This window comes from Condylura cristata, unplaced genomic scaffold (assembly GCF_000260355.1).
Source record: "Condylura cristata isolate star-nosed mole 26May11 unplaced genomic scaffold, ConCri1.0 scaffold00011, whole genome shotgun sequence".
Taxonomy (NCBI): domain Eukaryota; kingdom Metazoa; phylum Chordata; class Mammalia; order Eulipotyphla; family Talpidae; genus Condylura; species Condylura cristata.
Window position 1 is genome coordinate 37196670 of NW_004567112.1, and position 23960 is coordinate 37220629.

At 35.1% G+C, this 23960-nt stretch overlaps 1 protein-coding gene across 5 annotated transcripts in view; it reads left to right on the plus strand.

The window, feature by feature from the left end:
- The window catches only part of MICU1 (mitochondrial calcium uptake 1), a 123565-nt gene that overhangs the window by 56890 nt on the left and 42715 nt on the right, over window positions 1-23960 (plus strand). For all 5 annotated transcript variants that reach the window (XM_012723777.1, XM_012723779.1, XM_012723780.1 and 2 more), the window contains 2 exons: window positions 3472-3554; window positions 7472-7669. In XM_012723777.1, coding sequence (XP_012579231.1) covers window positions 3472-3554; window positions 7472-7669 — 281 coding nt within the window. The remainder of the gene's footprint in view (window positions 1-3471; window positions 3555-7471; window positions 7670-23960) is intronic.

Genomic DNA, 23960 nt, shown 5'->3' on the forward strand with positions numbered 1-23960 from the left:
CTATCACACAGGCATATGTAATTTGGGCATAAAAATAGTAACATACATTTAAAGAAAATCCATTTACAGTAGAAAGTGACCTTAATGCAAGGATAATGCACTAAGTTATATGCCTTTAGTGTCTCCCATGAACATTTGGGGAATCCAATCTTTTTGACATCTCTGACACTTAATACCCTTCCTGTAGCACACTGTCAAATAACAGTGTGAGAAAGAGCAATTTAAATGAAAGACTGTTTCTGGTGGTTCTCTGAAGGTCATTCATTAGCTGAGGCTGAGACAGAGCTCAAAAAATATATTCTATGATCTAGAGACATCAGCTATTTCATTAAGTGTGAAATTATTGGTCTTTTTTATTTTAGAATAGGGGCTCAAATATATTTTCTAGAAAAAAATGCAAAAGGTAGAAAAGCAGTAGTAAGGAATGTCTTTGCAACTGAAGCCTTGCCTATTGCCATACAACAAAGAATAAAGAGCTCGCTTTTGCCATTGCAGAGCCTATATGTAATGGTAATAAGCTCACAGTGACTTTCTTATTTTATTGTTTTGGTATCTTTCAAATAAAAGCAAAAGTAAGTCAATATGAATTCAAGTCTTTTCTACAATATGCGTTAATTTTCTGGTTTTTTTTTTTTCTTTATGATCAGAATTTCTAACTGGATCCTTCTATTAGTGTTGCTGGAAATAGCAACTTAACTCCTCTCTCCTATTTTAGTGGGGTCCAAGATAGCCTATAACTGACTACACACTGGTAAATCACAGTTTTGCATTTGTGTAGGCACTGTACTGAGCGTAGGCATGACTGTACATTGCATATGGGGTATCTTTCCCCAAGGTTGGCCCTGTGGTTTATGAGGTCAGCTCTTTCCTAATTTTAAACTGTCTTCAAAGGTCTAAAGCACTCTTAAGGGAATGCAATAAAGATTATATTGGGTTTTCAAGAAAGTCACTACACTTTTTTTAATGTCATTACTTTTCTAACAACCCAATAATTGATTATTTCTTTTAAAGGAGCAATTTCTTGTTCAGTGTCTGTACCCAAAACTATTTGTGCATCAAAATTAGCTATTGAGGGCCTTCCCTGATGACACAGTGGGTTAAATCACAGCACTAAGAAGCTAAAGCCACTTCAGCATATGTTCAATCCCCACCTGCCCCAGAGTTGATCCACATGGCATGGCAGACCTCTCCTTATCCGCCCGTTGCTCCCCTCAGCAGTGTACTTTGATGAGTGTCATTTCCCTACTTAAAACTTTCATTGAGTACCTGTTGTCTGTAGTTGGTATGGTGTCAAGTATCTACAAGGAGAGGCAAATAATACACGTAAGTGAAGAGATCAAGTATGAGAATTGTTAGAGAATAGAAGAATGCATTCCTGAATATTCTTAATTTTTAAAAACATATGACCTGTGATTTGATCTGAAAATCTGAAGCTAATTCTTATTTTCCAACTCATCCTTCACGACATAGAGTAATACTTTATGAATGCCTATTAGATTGTGCCCTTCTCCTACTTAAAACTTTCAATGACTATAGACCTCCAATTGTTGATAGGCCTCCAGTTAACAAGTCAAATCTAAACCACTGAGCATGGTATATGCAGTGTTTCTTTGATGTTAGCTATGTCCTTCAGGTGCACAACTTGGAACTCTCAGTTATTACAGAGAATGATGTAACCAATGAGTCATATTTTTTTTTATTTCTAGGTCAAAACATATCAGTAAAAAGTATGCTCTTTATTATGGCTACCACTGACTTCATATTATAGGCTGTGGAGTATAATGAAAAGAATATGGGCTTTGAGTCAGCATTGACCTAGGTTCATTTACCAGTTCTGCTACATATTTACTCTGTGATTTTCAACTATTTGTAATGATTTTGAACCTCAATTTTCTCCTGATTTAAAAAATTAAGAAATAAAACCTTCAGAATTGCAAGTACAAAATCAGATAATCAACAGCTTTAAATTATCTAGCTCAGTGCTTGGCACATAGTAATTATTCAGTAAAAGGTAACACCCAGACAGAAAAAAAATAAGATATGACAATAAAAATACAAAAATTTAATTCCCCAGCTACATCTATTCTTATAGTATTGGCTTAAAGAAGAGCAAACCTGATAGAAGCCAACATCAAATGTGGCAGACAATTGGACACTGATGGGCACATGATTCACCCAGGGAACAATAACGAAGTGCTTAACGAGCCTAGCTAGCTAACCAGCTGAAAAAGAATTAAACTGAAATTTTAATTCAGTAGTATTACAATATAAGAGATATTTTGTTTTATTCTTTACATACATTACATTACATTGATTATAGCTACATAAATCAAGGCACCAAGAGAAGTAATAATTTAGTTTTCATTACCAGAATATTTTGCATGGTAAAGAAGGGGGCTATTGATTTTGTGTTTTATTCTTATGCACATGTATATTAATTATTTTTAGTGATCTCAGAATATTAAAGAAGGCTTGACAAACTTCTGTCATTTACTTAAGGGGAAAAAAGCCATCTTCTCAAGCTTTCCATTTTTCTTGTTTGTTTTTAAAGTTAAGCTGTATTTTAACATTCAAGTATACCTTACTTAGTCATTTGTGTACCTAGCTGAAATTGTTGAAATAGGAGGTTGAGTTGCTAACAGTATGCTTTCTTCCTTACAACAAAGCAGTAGTACTAATGAGTAAACAAGTATAAGTAATAATCTGTAGGCATAATGGCATCCACAGAATTCTTGGTTCTACTTAAAATGGAGAGATTAGAATGCTAGCTTGTTTTTAAAAGGCAAGACCAAGACTTAGAATTTCAACTTCTTATTTTCAAGTCTCACCCCAGGTAGATTTTCATACTTGAATAAATAATGCTGTATTTTAGTAACAGAACAACATTAACGTTATACAGTTAAGATGATAGTGTCTGAGAAAGCAAAGACAAAGTACTTAAGAGAGTACTTTTGAAACAAAAATAGGCTAGTGTTCTTTATTGGTAAAGGTTAACCAAGATAAATATGATGGCTTTCTCTGACTTGATATCACATTTTATAATTCACTTTCTGTTTTGTTTTTTGTTGTTTTTTTTTTTTAGAGATTTATTTATTTATTCATACAGAACTCTGGGGTATAGGCCAGAGACGCTGAGGATGAGAGGATTCACCAGAGACAGAGTGGGGAACAGAACAGGCAGATCCAGGAAGTACACTGCTGAGGGGAGCAGCGGGCTGGTCAGGAGAGGTCTACCGCGCCATGTGGCCTCCTCCGGGGCAGGCAGGGATTGAACTCATGAGGAAGTGGCTTAAGCTTCTTAGTGCTGTGCTTTAACCCGCTGCGCCACCAGGGAGGGCCCACTTTCTGTTTTTATTAAAGGAATGAATTTTTAACTTTTGGTCAAGGTCTAAAATTCTAAATATTTTTCATTTTGTCCTTCCCACCTCCTTCTCTCTTCTCTTTCTTCTTTTCCTCCCTATCTACTTGCAGCTCCTCAGAGAAATTTTGAGATTGCCTTTAAGATGTTTGACTTGAATGGAGATGGAGAAGTAGACATGGAAGAGTTTGAACAGGCAAGTCATCCTGAATGGTTCCTGTTATTACATTAGTATTGGCATGTGCCTTGGAGTTACTTTGGTCCATATACTCAGACGCTAAATGCTATCCAATTTTTAATGTATCTGGTGTATTACATATACAGAATTAATAATATATAATTTTAAGTTTCTAAATCATTATTTTACACATAATTGGGACATTTGGATTTTGCTATTACTGGTCATTAATGAATATCTATAGCATTAATATTCTCTAGAAACACTCCTTTTGTGTCTCCCTGGCAACCTTGAGGTAAAGTGTCAGTGCTATCACCATTATGGCTTGAGTTCACTGAGTTGATCCCCTACAATGGAACTGATCCAAATATGGAGCAGCAGACCTCTCCTGTCACCGACTGCTCCCCACTCTGTCTCTGGTGAATCCTTTTACCAATCCCCACCTCTGGCCTACACCCCAGTTCTTCTACACTAATAAATAAATCTTTATTTAAAAAAAAAGAAAATCCTTTATTTCTCACACTTATGCATGGTGTATTGCATTTAAACAGATGAAATTATTTTGTATTTCTATTTAATGTTTAAAGAACTGCAACTTACATAATTATATACCTGTCTTTCAAGGCTTCATGTGTATGAGAAACAGGTGCCAGCCAATCCTATTTACATGATAAAATATATACTTAGAAAAAAATCATAAAGCAAACTTCCGATACTAACCTAGGGTTATAAGGACACTTATGAATAATGAGCTTTTTTTTTTCTGTTTTTTAAATTTTCTTCCTTTTCCTTTGATATTTTTATTTATTCATTTATTTTTTAATTTATTTTTTGTATCATTCTTCATTTTGTGCATTTTTTCATCTTAGTTGTGATCCCCATGGACTTCCCACCACCAGTTCACCCATGTGCCATCACCATAGTGCCGTGCACTCTTCCCGCCCCACCTTAGTTTTGATCCTATACCCCTTTCCACCCCTGTAAAATGTCTCTGGTTTATAGTTGTTCATTGTTTTTCATTATTTGAATTGCTTTTTTTTCTTGCCCTTTATGCTCCTGCTATGAGTGAAACCATCCAGTATTTTTCTTTTTCTTTATGGCTTATTTTACTAAGCATGATCCTTTCCAGCTCCATCCATGTTGCTGCAAAAGGCATGAATTTATCTTATTGATTGCTGAATAATATTCCATTATGTATATGTACCACATCTTTTTAATGCAGTCATCTCCTTTTGGGCATTTGGGTTGATTCACATCTTCCCTATTGTAAGTAGAGCAGCAATAAACATGTGGGTGCAGGTGTCCTTTTGAGTTAATGTTTTTTGTGTCCTTTGGGTAGATACCTAGGAGTGGGATTGCTGGGTCATATGGAAGCTCCATTTTTTTTTTTAAAGATTTATTTATTTGTGCATACAGAACTTGGGTACAGGCCAGAGGCTCAGGGGCGGCGAGAGGCTTCACCAGAGACAGAGTGGGAAGCAGAACAGGCAGATCTATGAAGTACACTGCTGAGGGGAGCAGCGGGTGGGTCAGGAGAAATCTGCCACGCCATGTGGTCACCACCGGGGCAGGCGGCAGGAATTGAACTCATGCAGAAGTGGCTTTAGCTTCTTAGTGCTGTGTTTTAACCCGCTGCGCCACCAGGGAGGGCCGGAAGCTCCATTTTTAGCAGTTTGGGAAACCTCCAAACAGCTTTCCATTGTGATTGTACCAGTTTGCATTCCTACAACAGTGTAGCTTTCTCTCCACATCCTTGTCAACATTTGTTGTTTCTAGTTGTTTTAAGATGTGCCATTCTCATTGGTATGAGATGGTATCTCATTGCTACAAGTGATACTGGACATTTTTTCATATGCTTGTTGGCTGTATGCATTTCCTCTTTGGAGAAGTGTCTCTTTAGCTCTTCTGCCCATTTTTAATGCAGTTGTTTGCTTTATTTTTATTGAGTTTAATCACCTCTTTGTAGATCTTTGTAATCAATCCTTTGTCATTAGTATTGTGTGCAAAATCTTTCTGTCGATCAGTGTGGTGTCTATTTTGTGTAATGTCCTCTTTTGCTGTACAGAACCTCTTTAACTTGATGTAGTTCCAGCTATTTATACTTTTCTTCACTATACTTGTTTTAGGTGATGTATCTTTAAAGATGTTACTGAGGTTTAAAGATGTTACTGAGGTGTATCTCATGTAGTATTTCACCCACCTTTTCTTATAGATATACATAGCACTTTTCTTATAGATATATGGTTTTGGGTCTTATGGCTAATTCTTTAATCCATTCGAGTTGGGTTTTGTGCACAATGCAAGGTAGTAGCTTTATTTTTTGCACATAGCAGCCCAGTTGTCCCAGCACCATTTGTTGAACAAATTTTTTTGTTATATTGCATATTTCTTGCTCCTTTGTCAAAGATTACCTGTCCATAAACCTGTGGGTTTGTATCTGGGTTTTCTATTCAAATCCACTGGTCTGTATGTCTATTCTTGGTCCAGTACCATGCAGTTTTGATTACTATGGCTTTGTGATATAGCTTGAAGTGTGGGAGCTCTCTTTCATTTTAGTCAGGAGAGTTTTGGCTATTCAGGTTTTTTTGGTTCCATCTAAATTTCATCAATATTTATTCTATTTCCTTGAAGAATGACACTGAGATTTTTATTAAAAGAGCATTAAATCCGTATAGCACTTTCAGTAGAATGGCCATTTTAATGTTAATTCTTCTGCCCCATGATCAGTGGATGTCTTTCCATTCTTTGTATCTTCTTGTATTTCTTTTAACACTGTTTTATAATTTTCATTGGTTAGGTCTTTTACCTCTTTTGTTAGGTTTTGAATAATGAGCTTTAATCTTGAACTTTTTCCAGTGAAAACTGTAAGGCTTGAAGAGGTTAAATGACCTGCCTCAATTCTGCTTTCACTATACAACAACAGAACCAGACCCCATGTTACTATATTGCCATCTATATTCCAGTATAATATTCTACTCTTTATAGAGCCAGAGACTTTTAGTTTATCTCAAATAAATGTTTTTATGGCCATAGGTAACAAATAAAAGACATTTAATTGGTGGTTATCACAATATACTACGTATGGATCTCCAATTATAAAACTGTACTCCTAAAACTAATACAGTATTATAAACCATAGTTACCTCAATTTAAAAAAAGAAGGGGCATAAGGTAAATAAATCCATCATTACAAAATTTAGGTTCTGATTTATTATGTTTTCTAATTGGGTAATTCAAAATCATGATCCACAAGACTATGTTATGTTTATATAATCTACCTTTATTAGCTACATATAAAAAATACAATTTTAATTATTCTGAATTTTTTTGTTTTTTGTGGTTTTTCTGGTCTTGTAAAGTTTTTTTAAGCTATAGCAATCACAGATACACCTCAAAAACCTCACTTACATAGTTAGGCCATAACTGCTAGTCCTAAAAATTATCCTTTCTCGGAATGTTCACTTAAGACTTCTCAACGGTTGAGCTAATAATTTTCTTGGAAAATTATTTTATTCCAATTATTTATTTCATGTACCATTCCTATAAACATGTTAATCTCTTTTAGATGTAAAATATTTGTCTACATCTGTCTTATCTCTTATCACAGCTGGGTATTAGTGAAAAGTGTGAAATTTTTTAAAGTCTTGAGGTATGGAAGGTTTTACTTTAAGATTGATAATTACCTTATCTTTGTAAATAAGTGTTGGTTCTGTTGCTTGCTCTCTACTTGACCTTGAGCAAGTCATTTTACTTTGTGTCTCTTAATTCCTCATCTGTAAAATGAGAATGATCATATGATTTATCTCATAGGATTATTGAAAGCATGACGAGGATATAGATAAATAGTAAGCAGTTCATAGTCAGTTATTGTTCTTACTCTTCTATATTTTTCCACTACAAATGCTTTTCCTGATAGCGGTTTACTTCTCTGTTAGGTTCAAAGCATCATTCGCTCCCAAACCAGTATGGGTATGCGTCACAGAGATCGGCCTACTACTGGTAACACCCTGAAGACAGGTCTATGTTCAGCCCTCACAACCTACTTTTTTGGAGCGGATCTTAAAGGAAAACTAACAATCAAAAACTTCCTTGAATTTCAGCGGAAACTTCAACATGATGTTCTGAAGCTAGAGGTAGGTATTCCTTGGATTTCAGGAGAGTGGGATCATGTCTGTCACATATATACATAGAGTCTCTGGATTGGGAAGGCCTGCATTGTAAGCATTCTTTCCGTTACCTCCAGCTGTGAAAATTGAATGATTTGAACCTTATCACTGCGCTCCAGCCTTACAGCAGGTGGGAAATAATGGTTCTGTGAAAATCTTTTGAGTAAGATTGTTCTGGGACTGAAAGCCAAAAAGCCTAGATTGAAAATCTTAGTTGTCTTTGGATAACCAGCTTGAGGAGAAAGAAATTCAGTGGTCAAAGAAGTCCCCAACCTGAGCATGTATCCCCAATTTTATATTTACTGTATAGAAGGCACCAGGAAGTAGAAATGAGAAGGGGTGATTAAGTTAGCTCTCTGCAAATATATGCAAAGGTGAGAAGAGCAGGAAACACAGAATATCAGAATAAAAATGCATGTGCTTAGTGTTTCAGGATTTACTTTTCTCTTAAATTTTAGACCATCATCCTATTCAGTCCCTCTGCACAATTCTGTAAGAACATAACTGTGTGTGTATATTTACTGAATTAAATGTGTTTTGAGTTGTCTCTTGATTCTGTTCAATTCAAAACATTCATCAAATTTTGCCTTTTGTCTAGAAACAAACCATGAAATTTCTGATTTCTCCAGATTTGAAAAATTTCTTTTACACTGGACTTCTTAACCTCTTTTTATTAAGTGCATATGCTTATTTTAACATTATTTTAAATTTCAAAACATTTAATACTCTGATTAAAAATTCATAAAAGTATTGGTGAAGCAAAGCCCTTTATCTGCCCTCCCGTTTTTCCTCAGGATTCTAATATATTACTCCCACCTCTTCCACCCACTTAACTCAATTGAGACATTAGAAATATCACAACTGAACTCTCATTATTGATAAGAATGCTATTTAATATTAATATTTAATATTAATACTTTAGAAGAGAAGCAAAATTATAGATAATACTAAAAATCAGATGAATGTGTTTTTTGAATGGCATAATTGATATGCAGAGAATTTAAAGAAACAGTCATGTTTGTCCACAATTCAGCCTCTTAAGGCTTTCATAGCCCCTAAATAAAATGGCAAGTGTTTTATGCATATGTATGTGTTTAAGTATATATGTGTATGTATAGGATTTACATGGTTTGGAGGAGATAAAACTTTACTTATAATCTCAAGACTAAGCCTGGAATTAAAAATTAATCTACAACAATTTACCAGCAGAAAAACATATATATTATCATGTACACACAGGAACCCCCATAGGAAAATGAAGACCAAAAAAAGTGACTAGGGCTGTGTTTATATACTAAGTTGAATAGAGAAACAGCTTATCCTCATGGAGTTTGTATTATCAGTGAAGGAAAGTAAGGTCATGGGAAATCTGTACAGCAGAATTGTTTAAAACAATTCTTATCTTCCTTTAGCTTCCTTATATCTTTCACTTACTTTTCCACAGTTGACTCTCTTTGGTTTATTTCCTCCTGGCATAGGGCAGGTATCTTTCACATGGGAGTTTTATCTCTAGATTCCAGGAATCCAGCAATTAACATATGCTAAAGTTTTAAAATATGCATTCATTCCTGGTATACAGACCTTAGTAAATTTTTTTTAGAAATAATGTAACACAGTCTTGGCATATAAGTTATTTAACTAACATAAAAACAGTTTAACACAATGTAGATTACAACATAAAGCACGAGACAAAAAGGTACTTTTGACCTTTATACAACAATATAGGGTCATCCATAGCACAGCAGGTGCTAGGCTGACTACAATCTAACCTAACTGTCACTCCTGGACACACAGTGAGAATGTCAGGATACAGTGTAGAGGGCTTTTCTAGTCCATCCTAAGATGCCACAAAGCTGAAAGCCCACTAATATATTGCCAATGAAATAAAAAATTATAAAGCTCTGTTATGTGGAATATAAAGTAACTAATAGTCAGATAAAAGAAAGCTTAAAAACTAACCCTTGATAGCTGTCTATAGGAACTGAAGCACCAAGTGGGGGAAAAGACATGAGGGGATAAGAACAAAGAGGGAAGGAAGCACAGTGGTGGGTAGTGGTGGAATATGGGTGAGTTGGTGGTGCACTATGGTGGTAATTATCTGCTGGGGGTATTCCCAAATTACCTCAGATTAAAAATTTATAATTAAAAAAATCTATATAGTAAATTAGCAGTTTCATACATGGGGGGGTGCAGATTAGTATATAGACTTCACCCATATACAGAAGTTGTACCTAAGATACTCATTCTAGGAAGTTCTCTTATTCAACTTTGGCTTAGGATCATCTTTTGGAACAAGATACAGTAAGACTCTTTCTGTTTGCTAGTCATCAGTTCTTCACATAAAAGAACCAATGGGACCCTGGTGAAGAACCTCGCCTAATGTGTAATAAGTATCCTATCAATGTTTATAAGCTCAGAATCCATTATATCCAAATAATGATACAAGTCCATTGAGTAAGTCCCTGCCTATCAGTGACTCCATGTATAATGTCCCATGAGTCGGTACTGCATCTTCCGAGCTAGATTGTTAGTTCTTCAAATGATAGGAATAGCATATGTATTGCTGTTTTCATAATGAGACCTTGGTTAGTATTTTTTCCTTTTTTATAGGTGACATTTTATGAGTTAGCTCTTTTCTCAGAGCCTGATACCTCATTTATAAAATAAGGTAATGTTCAAGTAATACTATGTTTCTTACCAGTTCAGTTGTGTTCCCCAGAATCATTTGTTGAAACTCTCACTCTTAGAACCTTGGAATGTAGCTGTATTTGGGAATAAGTCTTTATAAAAGGTGACTAAATTAAATGAGGTCATCCCATTATGGTCGAGGACCAGGCCCGATCACGGGTTATCAGAGGGCAGAACAGGCAGGGTTTGAGGTGGGAGTGGCATCAGTGAGCGAGATTCCTAAAAAAAGGGGGGGAAAGGAGAGAAAGTACAAGGAAGACATGGGAGTCAGAGTTGGATGCAAGTCTTCCTGCTCATCTTTTTGCAGGTTTTTATTTATACTGTTTAACAAGGGATAGTTACAATAATGCATCAGGTAAGTTAATAAGAAATCAGGATAAAAAGTTCTAAAGGAAGAGGGGAACAATGCATCCTCTTCCTGACACTTTATGGCATACTAAACTATACATCTTTGTGATAACTTTCATGTATATGGATGTTTAACTATGACTTCAAAGGATAAGGGGTCTGGGAAAAGATGAGCTGTTAGCAAGGGATTTAGGAGTCCTAGGGAAGGAATAAATTCTATTAGCAGAGTCGTCAGTGACAGTCTAAAGAAAAGCTAATGGCTAACTTAAGGTTAGCAGACAGTAGCTAGTGTTTGTTTTAGGAAAAGGTTAATTAAGACTAGCAGAGGGTTGTTAGTGATTGTTTTAGGAAAAGAGTAAATTAAGAGGAAGTCACATAGTTATACATTAAGCAAAACCTGTGTCAATAACATTAGGAAATTGTCCGTAGGTCCTTATGCCCTGGGAGTTATCTAAGATTCGCTTTTTGTTTCAAATGACCAAGGAAACTTCCCAAGACTCTTGATGCTCCCAGGGATCTTATCTCTCTAGGATCTTGCCTTTTGTCTCCAGAGCCGCCCTGGGATGGCTCGTACTTTGCCCTGACAGGTAGCCAATTTGAAGCTAAGGCAATCCAGTTGCAAACTGATGTGCTAGAATATTTTTGATATTATGATTATACAAAAAAGAGAGGTTGTAACATAAGTCAGCAATGGAAACTGATTTTTCAGACCGTTCCCTTTCTGTCCAGAATTTGTCAGCTGACATAAATTACATAGCTTGTGTCAGTAGACCCTAATCCATTCTTACTGGTGACCTGATAACAAGCACTTGGGCACAAAAACACCAGAGATACTCATGCACAAATGGAAAACTGTGCAAAGAGGCAGTAGAAGGGCAGCCCTTCTTTAAGGAGAGGCCTCAGAGAAACCAATTCTACCTGCACCTTGATCTCCAGCCTCCAGAAGAACTGTGAAAGAATTAGAATCAGCTTAAGTCACCCAGTTGGTATCTTCTTGGGGTAACCCTAGCAAACTATATAATGGTATATGCCTGACACCACCTATCATGTACTATGTCTTTAATAAGTATTATTCTACCTTCTCTTGCATACCCTCTGTACTCAGTTGGCAAATAGCAGGCACTTTTGAATGAATGATTGAGAGGCCTTTCATTTTGAAACAGTGTTCTGATAAAACACCTGAAAGTTGGAAGCAGTTTTCATTTTTATGAAACACTTTTAATTTCACTTTTCAAAGTTTTAATAATTCCTCACCTCACTGAGGATGAAATATAATCTCATCATCATAGCCAAAAGGACAATAGAAATGATTAATAGTACCTCAACTTCTTGTGGGTTTTATAAGTCTGCCTTTCACTCTGTCTCATGCTAGTTTTATTTCTCTACTTACCTATTTCAAAATTTCAGATCAGAAAGACTTATTCCATTTAGTTGTTGCTTTTACTCACCCTAGTATCTTGGAGAGTAAAAACAACACTGTCAAATTTAATTTGGAGAAGGGAAAAAAGAAACAGACCATGAACATTCATTGATTGCCTACGGTGAGCCAGGGATTTAGATGTGTCACATACCTTCTTAGTTTTAACTCTCTCTCACCCAGTTGGGTTTAGTGGTATGTAATACCTGTGCTACAGAATTAGAAACTGAAACTCAAAAAAATAAAAGTTAATGAGATATAAAATGGTAAAAGCAAGATTCCAATTCCATCTTTAGACTAAACTATTTCTATTCTTTATCTAGTTATTATGACTTCTAATCTGAAGTAAGGTTTCTGCACCTGAATTACTTGGAATCTAAAGAAAACAAAATGTTCTAAATTTTAAGAACAGGAAAAAAACAAACTTCTTGAACATCATACCTTCTTTTGCATCATATTTTTCCTTTGTTCCTCAAGTTGAGTCTTAAGAATGAGAAGAAATACACTGTTGTTGCTGTTGTTTTGTATTTATAAGAAGAGCCTATCTAAACTAGCTGTTTGTTTTCTCTTTTTAAGAATCCTTGACTTGTTAATTACTTTTAAATGATTTAGTGCTCTTAGCTGTGGTCATATCTGTTCTGTTCTATGCTTGTGTCTATATTTGAGAATGCAGAAAGCATGAATTTGAGGTAATGACTTAAAATACACACTTGTTTTTTTTTTTTAAATCTCTTTTGAAGTTGTTAAAAATTCCATCTAAGGCTACCAAATCTATCAAATTGAATTTTGTGGAGGCAAGTGTCAAATCTAAATCAGTAATATATTCATTGATTACTTGAAGACTGTGGCAGGTAGGATGTCAGTCAAAAATTACTTGAAAGATAGTTTAATTTTAATTGGGGGGAATAGAGGGGAAAATACTGCCATTATGTGAAAGGAAAGGAAAAAGAAAAATACAAGAAGAAACTTAACATACAGTAAGGAAACAGAAAGAATATCATCTAATAGAATTCTGTCTGTAATATGATCTTTTTACATAAGGTTTGGGGTTTAAGTGCTTGCTGTAAAATCAATCAAATAATTACATTTTAAGATAGCATAAATATCAATTATCTGAAGGCAAATTAGATATAAATCAAAAGATAGCAGGACTACTTTGTATTCCCAATCTTTAAGAAAAAATTATTGGCGTTAACTAGATTTGTTCAGTCAAGAAGAAATAGTAAGTGGAGACATTTAAAAAGAGCTATGCTGGGCCTTCCCTAGTGGCAGAATGGGTTAAAGCACAGCACTGTGAAGCTGTCACAGCCACTGCACCTTGAGTTTGATCTCTGACCAGGGAGGTGACCCACATGGTACAGCAGACTTCTCCTGATCTGCCTGCTGCTCCCCTTAGCAGTGTCAGTCTGTCTGTTCTGCTCCCCACTCTGTCTCTGGTGAATCCTCTCACCCCCTGCATCTCTGACCTGTACCCCAGTTCTGTATGCATAAATAAATAAATCTTTAAAAGTAAAAATAAAAATAGCTATGCTAATTATTCTCACCTGCCCATAAGAGTAGAGTAAAAACTTAAGAAAATTATATTTAAGTTAAACATTAAGGAAACTAAAAATTATAACTACAATCACATAATTAAAAGTTCCTAAAGATATACCAGAATCACCTACCCTTTACAGACATCTTTATACCCATGTCTTTAAAGTGCTAAAGTAAAATTAAATCTGTCTTATTCCACTAGCTCTTTTCCTGGTTAATAGGAGACCAGAAGGCAAGAGACTTTTGTCAAATATTTGCTGGAACTCAGCACTTGTGGCAGTCAGCTTTCCTTTTATCCTACTAGTCAGGGATCTTTGGGAGGAGGAGACTGACTCCTCCCAAAAATGATATTATGTAATCTCAAAGATGAGATTAGATTTGACTCTCGAGTTTACTAAATTAGAGAAATGAAATGAGAAGTGATAAGAACAAAGAAGGAGAGAGGGAAGTGCCATAGACTATGGTGGGGGAGGGTGGGACTGTGAGTGATTTGGTGGTGGGCATAACTTGGTGGTGATATCTGTTGGGGGTATTCAAATACTACCTCAATTAAAAATTCATCAGGGAAACACACAAGGATTACAATTGAGATTTTAAAAAATGTACAAAATGATATAAAAATAAACTATTATATTATTTTTTAATTAATTAAGAAATTAAATGTTCAGTGGGATTCATTATTCTTTCACTTTGCCTCTACATCTGTAGTTTCTTCCATCTTTAAATTTTTTCAACTTGAGTTTTCCAAAATCATTAAATGGATTGATTAAAGAGTACTTGTCTCTTTTAGGTATTCATAACGTTCAGGGGTCAAGTATATATTTAAAATGTTTCTAAATCTATTAAAGTAACAGTCCATCCCCATTTATAGAAAAATTATCACTTTGATATTTCATTAAAATAATAATAATCTTTTACTGTTAATTTGAAAAAATTAACACGAATTAATTTATTCCTATAAAACTCTGGCAAAGAGACTATCTCAAGCATTATTTTAGTAAATTTTCCCAAATTTACCAATAATTTTTCCAAAAAAAAAAGGAGAATGTTACTTTCACCTAAGTTTTAGGTTAAAAATAGTATTCAACCCTCGGGGATTACAATTGAGATGGAAAAAAAAAATGTACAAAATGATGTAAAAATAAACTTTTGTAAATAAAAAAAATAGTATTCAAATTATAGGGAAATGTGAAAATAGAACTATTTCTATTCTCATTCATCCTAGGAACCTTTTATTTCTAAGCAACTCGTCATCCCAAAAGTATATAAAGTAGTTTATTTCTTCTTTAAAATTTTTTTATTTTGACTCTCAAATACAGATACCTGTTATTCCTATAAAAATTAACAAGTTAGATCAGTAATATGCCCCATTCAACCTAGTAATCGGTCTTTGCCTGAGAAACCATGGGATGTCTTTGGAAGGAATCATTGCTTTTAAAATAGGAATAAAAATATTAGAATAAAATTTTCTGCCATAGTTGTTATAAGTCTGTCATTCATGACATGATGTCACCACTTTTTAAAGCTAATTATGTTTCTCTGTGTACCACATCATGAGATAGTTCCAATATTTTGCCTTTATGAGACTAAGTAAGCTCTCAAGTAAGTTAAAGAAGGACTATGTTAAATCCAAAGTCAAATTCTGGTTCAATTTCTGAAAATTCCCTTTATGCCCTATAACTCAGTTTTTCTATTACTTGTAACTTATAAATTCCCAGGTTGCAAAATTACATTGAAGTGCTATATATGGTAGAAATCCATGGTGATTTGAAAACCCTGTGATGTTGTAAATGGAATCTTGATCATTCCATAAAAAGGATACTACAGAGTGCTTTTTGGTTTCCTATCTTTTGGAAAATGAAGGAAAGCATTTTAAGAGTGATACTTTGATATGGTCTATACTTGATTTTTAAAGGACATTAGCACTTATGAATCTTGCCTTTCAGATCAGTAGAAACTATTAGATGTTGATGTTTTTCTTTGATTTGTATATAGCTTTAAAATTCCAAAGTCAATGAATGACATATGTTAGTGATATCTTGAATCACTAATATACTTTTGCAGTCTCCAGGAAATTTCTGTCTTCAGATATATTTAACTTTACATTCTAATTTAATTTTAAACTGGCCACAAGAAAAAAGTATCCTACTAATGATTTGTGAAGATTTGATCTTTTTCCAGTGGAAACTTTTTCTCAATCTATAATTCAAAGAGTTGTTTGTTTTTGTTTTTGTTTTTGTTTTTGTTTTTTTAAGATTCCTTTATGCATACAAGAATTGGCTGTAGGTCAGAGGTGTGGGGAGTTAGAGGATTCACCAAAGACAGGATGGGAAGCAGAAATGGGCAGATCTACTGAAATACACTGCAGCACACGAGACAGGAAAGGTCAGCTGGGCCATTTGGGTTATATCCCTGGCCAGGGATCCAACTCAAGTTGCAATGGTTGTCAATACCTCTGTAGTGCTGTGTGTTTAACCCCTGTGCTACCAGGAAGGCCCTCAAAGAGCAGGTGCTTCTCAGCTTTCTAATGAACTTTGTACCAATGAATCAAAAGTTCATTGGTCTGTTATTTGTAATGTAGAATGCAGTGATAGTTTTTTTACTTCAATATCTTTAACTTATAGTTAAATTCAATATTAATAAAAGGAAAATTATTATTTTGCATCTATGTTAGTATTTAATCTATACATATTCATTTGGCTTCAGTTGTCTGTGGGTGTAGACCTCTAACAATATGAAGCATTTTAACAAAAGCTTGAGAACATGCTACATGTAAAAATACTAGCCAATATTTCCTGGGTGTTTACCATGAGCCAGGCACTATTCATAATGCTTTTTATACATTATTTCAATTAATCACAACTCTACAAGGTTGGTATGATAATTACCCACATTTAACAAATGAGGATGAGAAAAAAAGATCCATTGTTGTGGCAAATGATGGAAACTAGACTTTTGGTAGTGAACATAATATACACGGTCTGATTTTCAATGCTGAAACCTAAATAATGGTATAAACCAATGTTATTTCAATAAAAATTTTAAAATAGTAATTTAAAAATCTCAATTTTAATAAATGAGGAAACTGAGGCACAAAGAAGTTAATTTGCTTACCCATGGTCTCACACATAACAAAGGAGGCACTGAGACTCATTGCCAGGTAGTCTTCCTCTGGACTTTTGCTCCTAACTACTAACTTACACTAGCTTTTCAAAGTCTCAAGATAAGTGCTCAGGATACAATTAATAAAACATCGTTCCTGCCTGCAAGACCCTTGTAAAGGTAAAAACTGATTAAATAGGGCCCTCCGTGGTGGTGTAGTGGGTTAAAAGCACAGCACTAAGAAGCTAAAGCCACTTCCGCATGAGTTCGATCCCCGCCTGCCCCTGAGGTGACCACATGGCGCAGCAGACCTCCCCTGACCCAACCGCAGTGTACCGCAGTGTACTTGGTCAGTCGGCCTGTTCTGCTTCCCACTCTGTCTCTGGTGAATCCTCTCACGGCCCCTGCATCTCTGGCCTATACCCCAGTTCTGTATGCACAAATAAATAAATCTTAAAAAAAAAAACCTGAGCAAGTAAAACAAGTCGTTCTTTACAGTGTTATAAGTACGGTACTAAAAATATTTATATGGCCCAATGAGCATAAAAAATGGACATGTAAATTAGTTTTTGAAGGCAAGGGACTATCTGGGGAAGTTTTCCCAGAGGTAACAATATCAGAATCAGTTCTCTCTTTTGATACTCCTTCTTTCTAAAGAATTGGGTGGTTGTTTTTCATTTATTCTTTGTTCTGGTTGTAAAGTAGAGAACAGACCAAGGGAGCACTGAATAACACTGGGACTAGAGCCAGGAGAGGGTGACAGAATAAATTACCTTCATCAGTTTTTTGTCCAAACCAGTTGGGACAATTGATGTATCCTCTAAATGCTGTCATGTTGGTAAAGGGACCATGTCCTCTTACAGCTGGGTCTGTAAAGATCTTTAAGAAACAGATAAAAAAAAAATACAGGACAGGATAAAAGAAAAACTTTACCCAATAATTAACTTCTAATGAAGATTCGATTGAATGATATCTAGGGTGTCTGAGTAGGTCTGTTCATTTTCATCCTTCACATAGCCATCTTCAGATGTGATGCCTTTCAAAATTACAGGCTTTTGAATTTCTGGACATTATAAAACAAAGAATTTAACTAGTGATAACTATTAATGAGGGAAAGAAGCTTGTTTGTCCCAGTTTTCCTTCTGACTAGTTTTGCCTCAACCAACTTTAGTAGATCTTCTTTCCTTCTTAGAGGAAAAGGAAATATTTTTAAAAAAATAGACTCTAGCATGACATACAGTCTAACAGGAGTCTGGGGAGTCTAGACAAAGTCTTAGGAACCAGAGCCAACTTTGCAGTTATTTATGAATAAATAATGCATTACAGCCTATTGAATTCAGACTCTTGAGTAAATGTAACCATAAAGGGTCATATATTATTATATCAAGCTTTTATCCTATGAATTCAGTTAAAGTTCAGAATTTTTTTTGTCAATCTCTTTCATTTTTCATTCTTTTTCTTATTATAATAGAATGCCTTTTTCCTTCCCCACCCACACTCTTTATGTGTTATATATCAATCTACTACAACATTAGCATAAATTATTTTTCTTATTAAAGCTAGTTGGGCCCTCCCTTGTGGTGCAGTGGGTTAAAGCACAGCACTGAGAAGCTTAAGCCATTTCCACATGAGTTCGATTCCCGCCTACCCCGGAGGTGACCACATGGCGTGGCAGACCTCTCCTGACCCGCCCGCTGCTCCCCTCAGCTGTGTACTTCGTAGATCTGCCTGTTCTGTTCCCCACTCTGTCTCTGGTGAATCCTCTCACCCTCCGCATCTCTGGCCTGTACCCCAGTTCTGTATGAATAAATAAATAATCTTAAAAAAAAAAAAAAGCTAGTTGGGCCAATTAAATATAAGCTAGTTCAATAATTTTCTAGCATTAAAAAAATATCAAATAAAGTAATGCCAAAAATTCATTTTGGGATTTTCTTTTTATACAATCTTTCCTTAAAATCTTGTAGCCAAGCTAACAGATAAATAAATGAAATCAAAATGTAAAATTAGTCATTGTTCAAAGATAAAATTAGTCATTTTTCAGAAGTAAAAACCCAAAATCATTGAGTATTTAGGTATGTGCCAAGCATTGTGTTTGATAGGTATATAGAAGCAAGTGGACCCTGAATCCTGAATTTAAGAGGTTACATTCTAATCAGGGAGTTACAGTTAATACAGTTTAAATACAATTTAAAAAAAAAAAAGTACAGTGAAAGAACTATTTACAGATCACATACACAATAAATTTTTTTAATTATAATCAGAATACAATAATGTTTTGTGGATTTATTAAAAGGTGATCATTATATTTTACCTCTAATGTTAGGATCTTTAATTGTTCATCTACAAATGGTATATATCTACCTTACAGAGTTGTAAGGACTTCCCAAGAAAATACCCAGTCCAAGGCCTGGCACACATTATCCACTGTAGAAGACTTTTTTATTCATTCATTCGTTCAATTTGCTGCCTGTTGTGTTTAGTGTTGAACTGCTTCAAAGAGTACCTTCCTGGAGATTGCTGATGTCCCCTGCACTTTCGCCATCACAAAGGGAAGTAAGGGAAGAGTCAGTGAACTTTTGCTTTCTGAGTTCTCTGTCCAGTGGTCTATTAAGACTCCTTACAATTTTTAAAAGATTCCAGAAAACTGCCAACTTCACAGTGGTGTTAGATTAGATTATTTAAATCCCAAATGATTGATTTCTAGTATATCCACTAAAAAAATAAGTGAAGTATATTGAATTAATTGTGCTGGATGGAAGATATTGCTTAGTGTGATGTTTAATATAATATTTTTCGAATTTCCATATAGATTCATTTATGAAGCATGATGACAGATAGAACCATTGATACAAACTTCCTGATGTCATCACTATAAGAATATCAGCATACTGCTATTTTCCTTTCTGTATGGAAATTCTCTCTCTCTTTTCTTCCTCTTTCTAACAAAGTGTCAGATTTGTTAGAAACCACAGATTTGGGGTGAATTAATGTTGATAATGGCTAATTTGGTTGCTCTTGTATACAAAGGTAAATATACCTGATGCTTGGACTCTAGCTCTGGTGTTAGTATTGGTACCACTGCTTGTCTGGTTTCCTGCTTCAGTTCTATTTGGTTCTTCAATATAGGAAGACTGTTTCTGCTTTTTTCCAAAATTGACCTATACAACTCAGTCTTAGTTGACTGTAATTGCATTGGAAATAACCCCAAAACTTAGCATCTTAAATAATAAACACTGACTTTATTACACATTTTCTAAGGAACAAGAATCCAGGAGATGCTTAGCTCTGGCTCTTTCCCATGAGGCTGTAGTCCAATGCTGTCGGCCAAAACTGCACTCCTCTAAATGCCTGACTAAACTGGAAGATTCTCTTCCATGCTCACGTTCGTGTCTGTGGGCAAAACACTACTGTTTCTCACTCTGTGTACACTTGAGCAGTCCCTCATGACCTGAAAGCTGCCTTCCTGCATAGCAGCTAAGCCAGAAAGAAAGACCAAAGTGGAAGTTACACTATATTATTAGTTAATCTTATAACAGAAATGATACCATCACTTTTGTCCTATTCTTTTGGTCACACAAACCCACTTCTGATCTACTGTGAAGATGACTACACAAGAGTATGAATATTAGAAGGGGAACATTGGTATCACCTTTTGCACACTATCCCATATATACACTCATCTCCTGCTTCAGGATTTAAGATTGTGGAACAGTACCAAGGACATTTATCTCCAGTAGTGCTGTCTCATGCATGCAACACCATCTCTTCTTTATCCAGCAATTAACTTATTGTAGAGGCCATCCCACCAGTTAATCTTTTTGTACTGTGATGATTTTATTATAGATGCTTCATTGTCTGTACCACTCAGCATAGCTCAGGGTCACCCCAGTCCTCCTCTCCATTTTTCTTAAGCTTTGAATCAAATAACTAGAGAGTTGCAGACTCATTCCCTTCCTTCCCAGGAGATGCTTCCTTCCTAGTAATACTTAAGTACTCTGTCAATAGTTTGTCTCTGATTCACCAGACACCTAATACATGTTCTTGTGATCGGACCCTGCAAGTACTTGCTGTATTGCAATCCCATTAGCTTCCAGATGCTTGCATTTCCTTGTAAGTTTCTAGTTGATGAACAAAACTTTTAAAATCTCTAATATTCAGTACATATTTTTGAAGGAATGAGGTTTAATTCCTTTTATGCTATGCATCATGATTCATTGCTATCATTGATCACAGAAGTGTTGGACTTTTTAGTTAAATGTGACTATAGTTAAAACATGTATTGTGTTTAGTTTCCATGCTTGTAATTTGAGGGAAATGTCTGTTGAAATCTCTTTGAAACTCATTCTCTGTTTTGAGAATACTTTCTTTTCCCTATGGTATTTTTTAAAAACTCAGGAAAATTCTCACTGTGACACAAGATAATGTGTTAAAAACCTAGCAGATTAAACATGGAGCTTCCCTACGACCTAGATATACCCAAAAGACACAAAAACACTGATTGAAAAGATACCTGCACCCCCATGTTTATTGCTGCTTTATTTACATTTGGAAAAACATGGAAGCAGCCCAAATGCCCAAAAGTAGATGACTGGATAAAAAAGATGTGGTACATATATACAATGGAATATTACTCAGCAACCAAAAAAGAGAAACACATGTCTTTTGCAGCAACTTGGATGGAGCTGGAAAAGATCATGCTTAGTGAGAGAAGCCAGAAAGAGAAAGAAAAATACCAGATGGTTTCACTCATAGGAGTATAATGGACCAGGTGAGAAAATAACAAGAATAATGAACAACCATATACCAGAGACATTTTGTGGGGGTGGAGTGGGGAATGGGATCAAAAATGGGGGTGGGGCGGGAAGTGCACGGGACTATAGTGATGGCACATGGGTGACTTGGTGATGGGGAACCCACGGGGATTACAATTGAGATGGAAAAAAAAATGTACAAAATGATGTAAAAATAAACTGTTATAAAATAAAAAACCTAGCAGATTACTTCTTTTACTGAAAATTTAAGGAAGTTAGTGACTCATAGACTATACACACACACACACAAGTATATATATATATATATACACATATATATTTAATATATCAGTTATGTCCTTCTGGGTATCTGAAAATTTTGACTTATTTGGTCTATGAATTTTGAGCATTTTTTAAGTTTTCTATCAAAAGTAATGTCATTATTATTATTACCTTTTACACCACTACTTCACCCATGAACCATCTCCATAGTTCCTTGTGCTTTTCTTTCCCTCTTATGATCCCTTTTTCTTCCTCCTCCCTCACAGAATGTCTCTGATTTTTGGTTGCCTGCTAATTTTGTTGGGCCTTTTTATTATTGTTGTTGTTTCCTTATTCCTTATTTGGAATAAGGAATTTGAGAGTGAAACCATTTGATATTTTTCTTTTTCTTTATTTCACTGAGCATCTATCCATTTTGCTGTGAATGGCATGAGTATATCTTTTTTGCTTGCTAAAGAGTATTGCATTGTGTATATATTCCATATCTTCTTAATCCATTCACCTTCTTTGGGGCACTTGGGCTGTTTCCATATCTTACCTGCTGTAAATAGTGGTTCAGTAAACAAAGGGGACAGATGTCTTTTGAATTAATGTTTTTGTGTCCTTTGGGTAGATTCCTAGGAGTAGAATTGCTGGTTCATATGGTAGTTCCATTTTTAGTGTTTGAGGAACTGCCACACAGCTCTCACTAGTGGTAGGACTAGAGAAATGGGAACAAACGCTGCTATCCACTAGAATTTCCCTTATCAGCTTAAATTGGAAGTAGACTTTTCAGATATAGAAGAAAATGTGTATCACATTGAATTTGATTGAGATTAATTTTTAAACTTGGATCTAAAGTAATGCTGGACTTTTTCTAACACTTAAGAAATTGGTTCGCTTGCCGATTTTGTCTTATTCTTAATTCAAAAGCTTTTTATTTTCTCCACCAAAAAGGCTAATTAAAACTCTTCTAGTGCAATATACCCACAGCTTGTCTTAAAGAATATTGTAATTTATTCTCATGCTGCCTACAAATTTGAATTAAGTTTTATAGTTCATGATAGTATATATCTTTATGCTCTGACAGAGTTATAGTAACTGGTGGGGGGGATAATCTCTTTGGTTTTCCTCATGTGCAAGTATGTATAACCTCAAATGTGATGTTAATGTTTTTTTTAAATTCAATTTCTGCTAAAGAACAATAGTAAATTGTCTGTCTAGTTGTTCCAGTGAGTGTACTAAATTCATTCATTTGAATATGCAGTCATTAACCCACCAAAGCTATCTGATTTAGCTGACTTTGTCAACTGTGCCCAGGAGTCCACTCTGCCTAGTGAAAACTAATTTCCAATTGGTGTAATGTGATATAGCCTTCCAATTCCTTCTAAATATGTTGTATAAGAATCTGGTTTTTCAGTAGTCATCCTGTCATCTGCCAGAGGGCTCAATAGGACAGAGTAAGAGTTACATTATTTTAGTAAATTAATACAAGTAGTATATATCAAATCTTGCTTTCTAGATAATTCAAATACCTACCTCTCTCTGCCAAATATTTACCAATATTTGCTGGTAAATATAATAGAAAATGTGTGATTTTCCTATTGTATTATCATGGTAGCATAATTTTAGTTTTATTCAGTAGGTTGACTCTCACTTAATGTACTGAATGTATTTCTCCTCTTCATCTATACTGACAACATTAGGATACTTTTAGCCTGGCAGTTATGTATGAAGCATTGCTCTCTGGTATTACAAAGCTGTAGGTAGCATGTATCCTCCCTAGGTAATCCGAGTCTTATTGTTGCCCCCAGCTACATAACAGCCAGAAAGGAAAAGTTGGGTATTTGAATTGTAGTAAAGGGGTGGAATTAAGAGTGACCAGTTAATAATATCTTTATGAGTGTGTGTATTTCTTCACAATAAGCAATTTTCAGATACCAGCAGGGTGCATGCAGAAAATTCAGTTTTATTCAGCTCAATTCTGACACTATCTACGAGGAGGGAAACATCAGATTCTATAGGCAAAAGGCTCAGTCCCCCAAGGCCACCGTCCACATCTTTGCCAGCCACAAGCACAGTCTGTTACTGGCTATAGATCAAAGATTTCCAGGTTCAATTAATTTACTAGGGCTGCTTCCAGAATTCTGGAAGC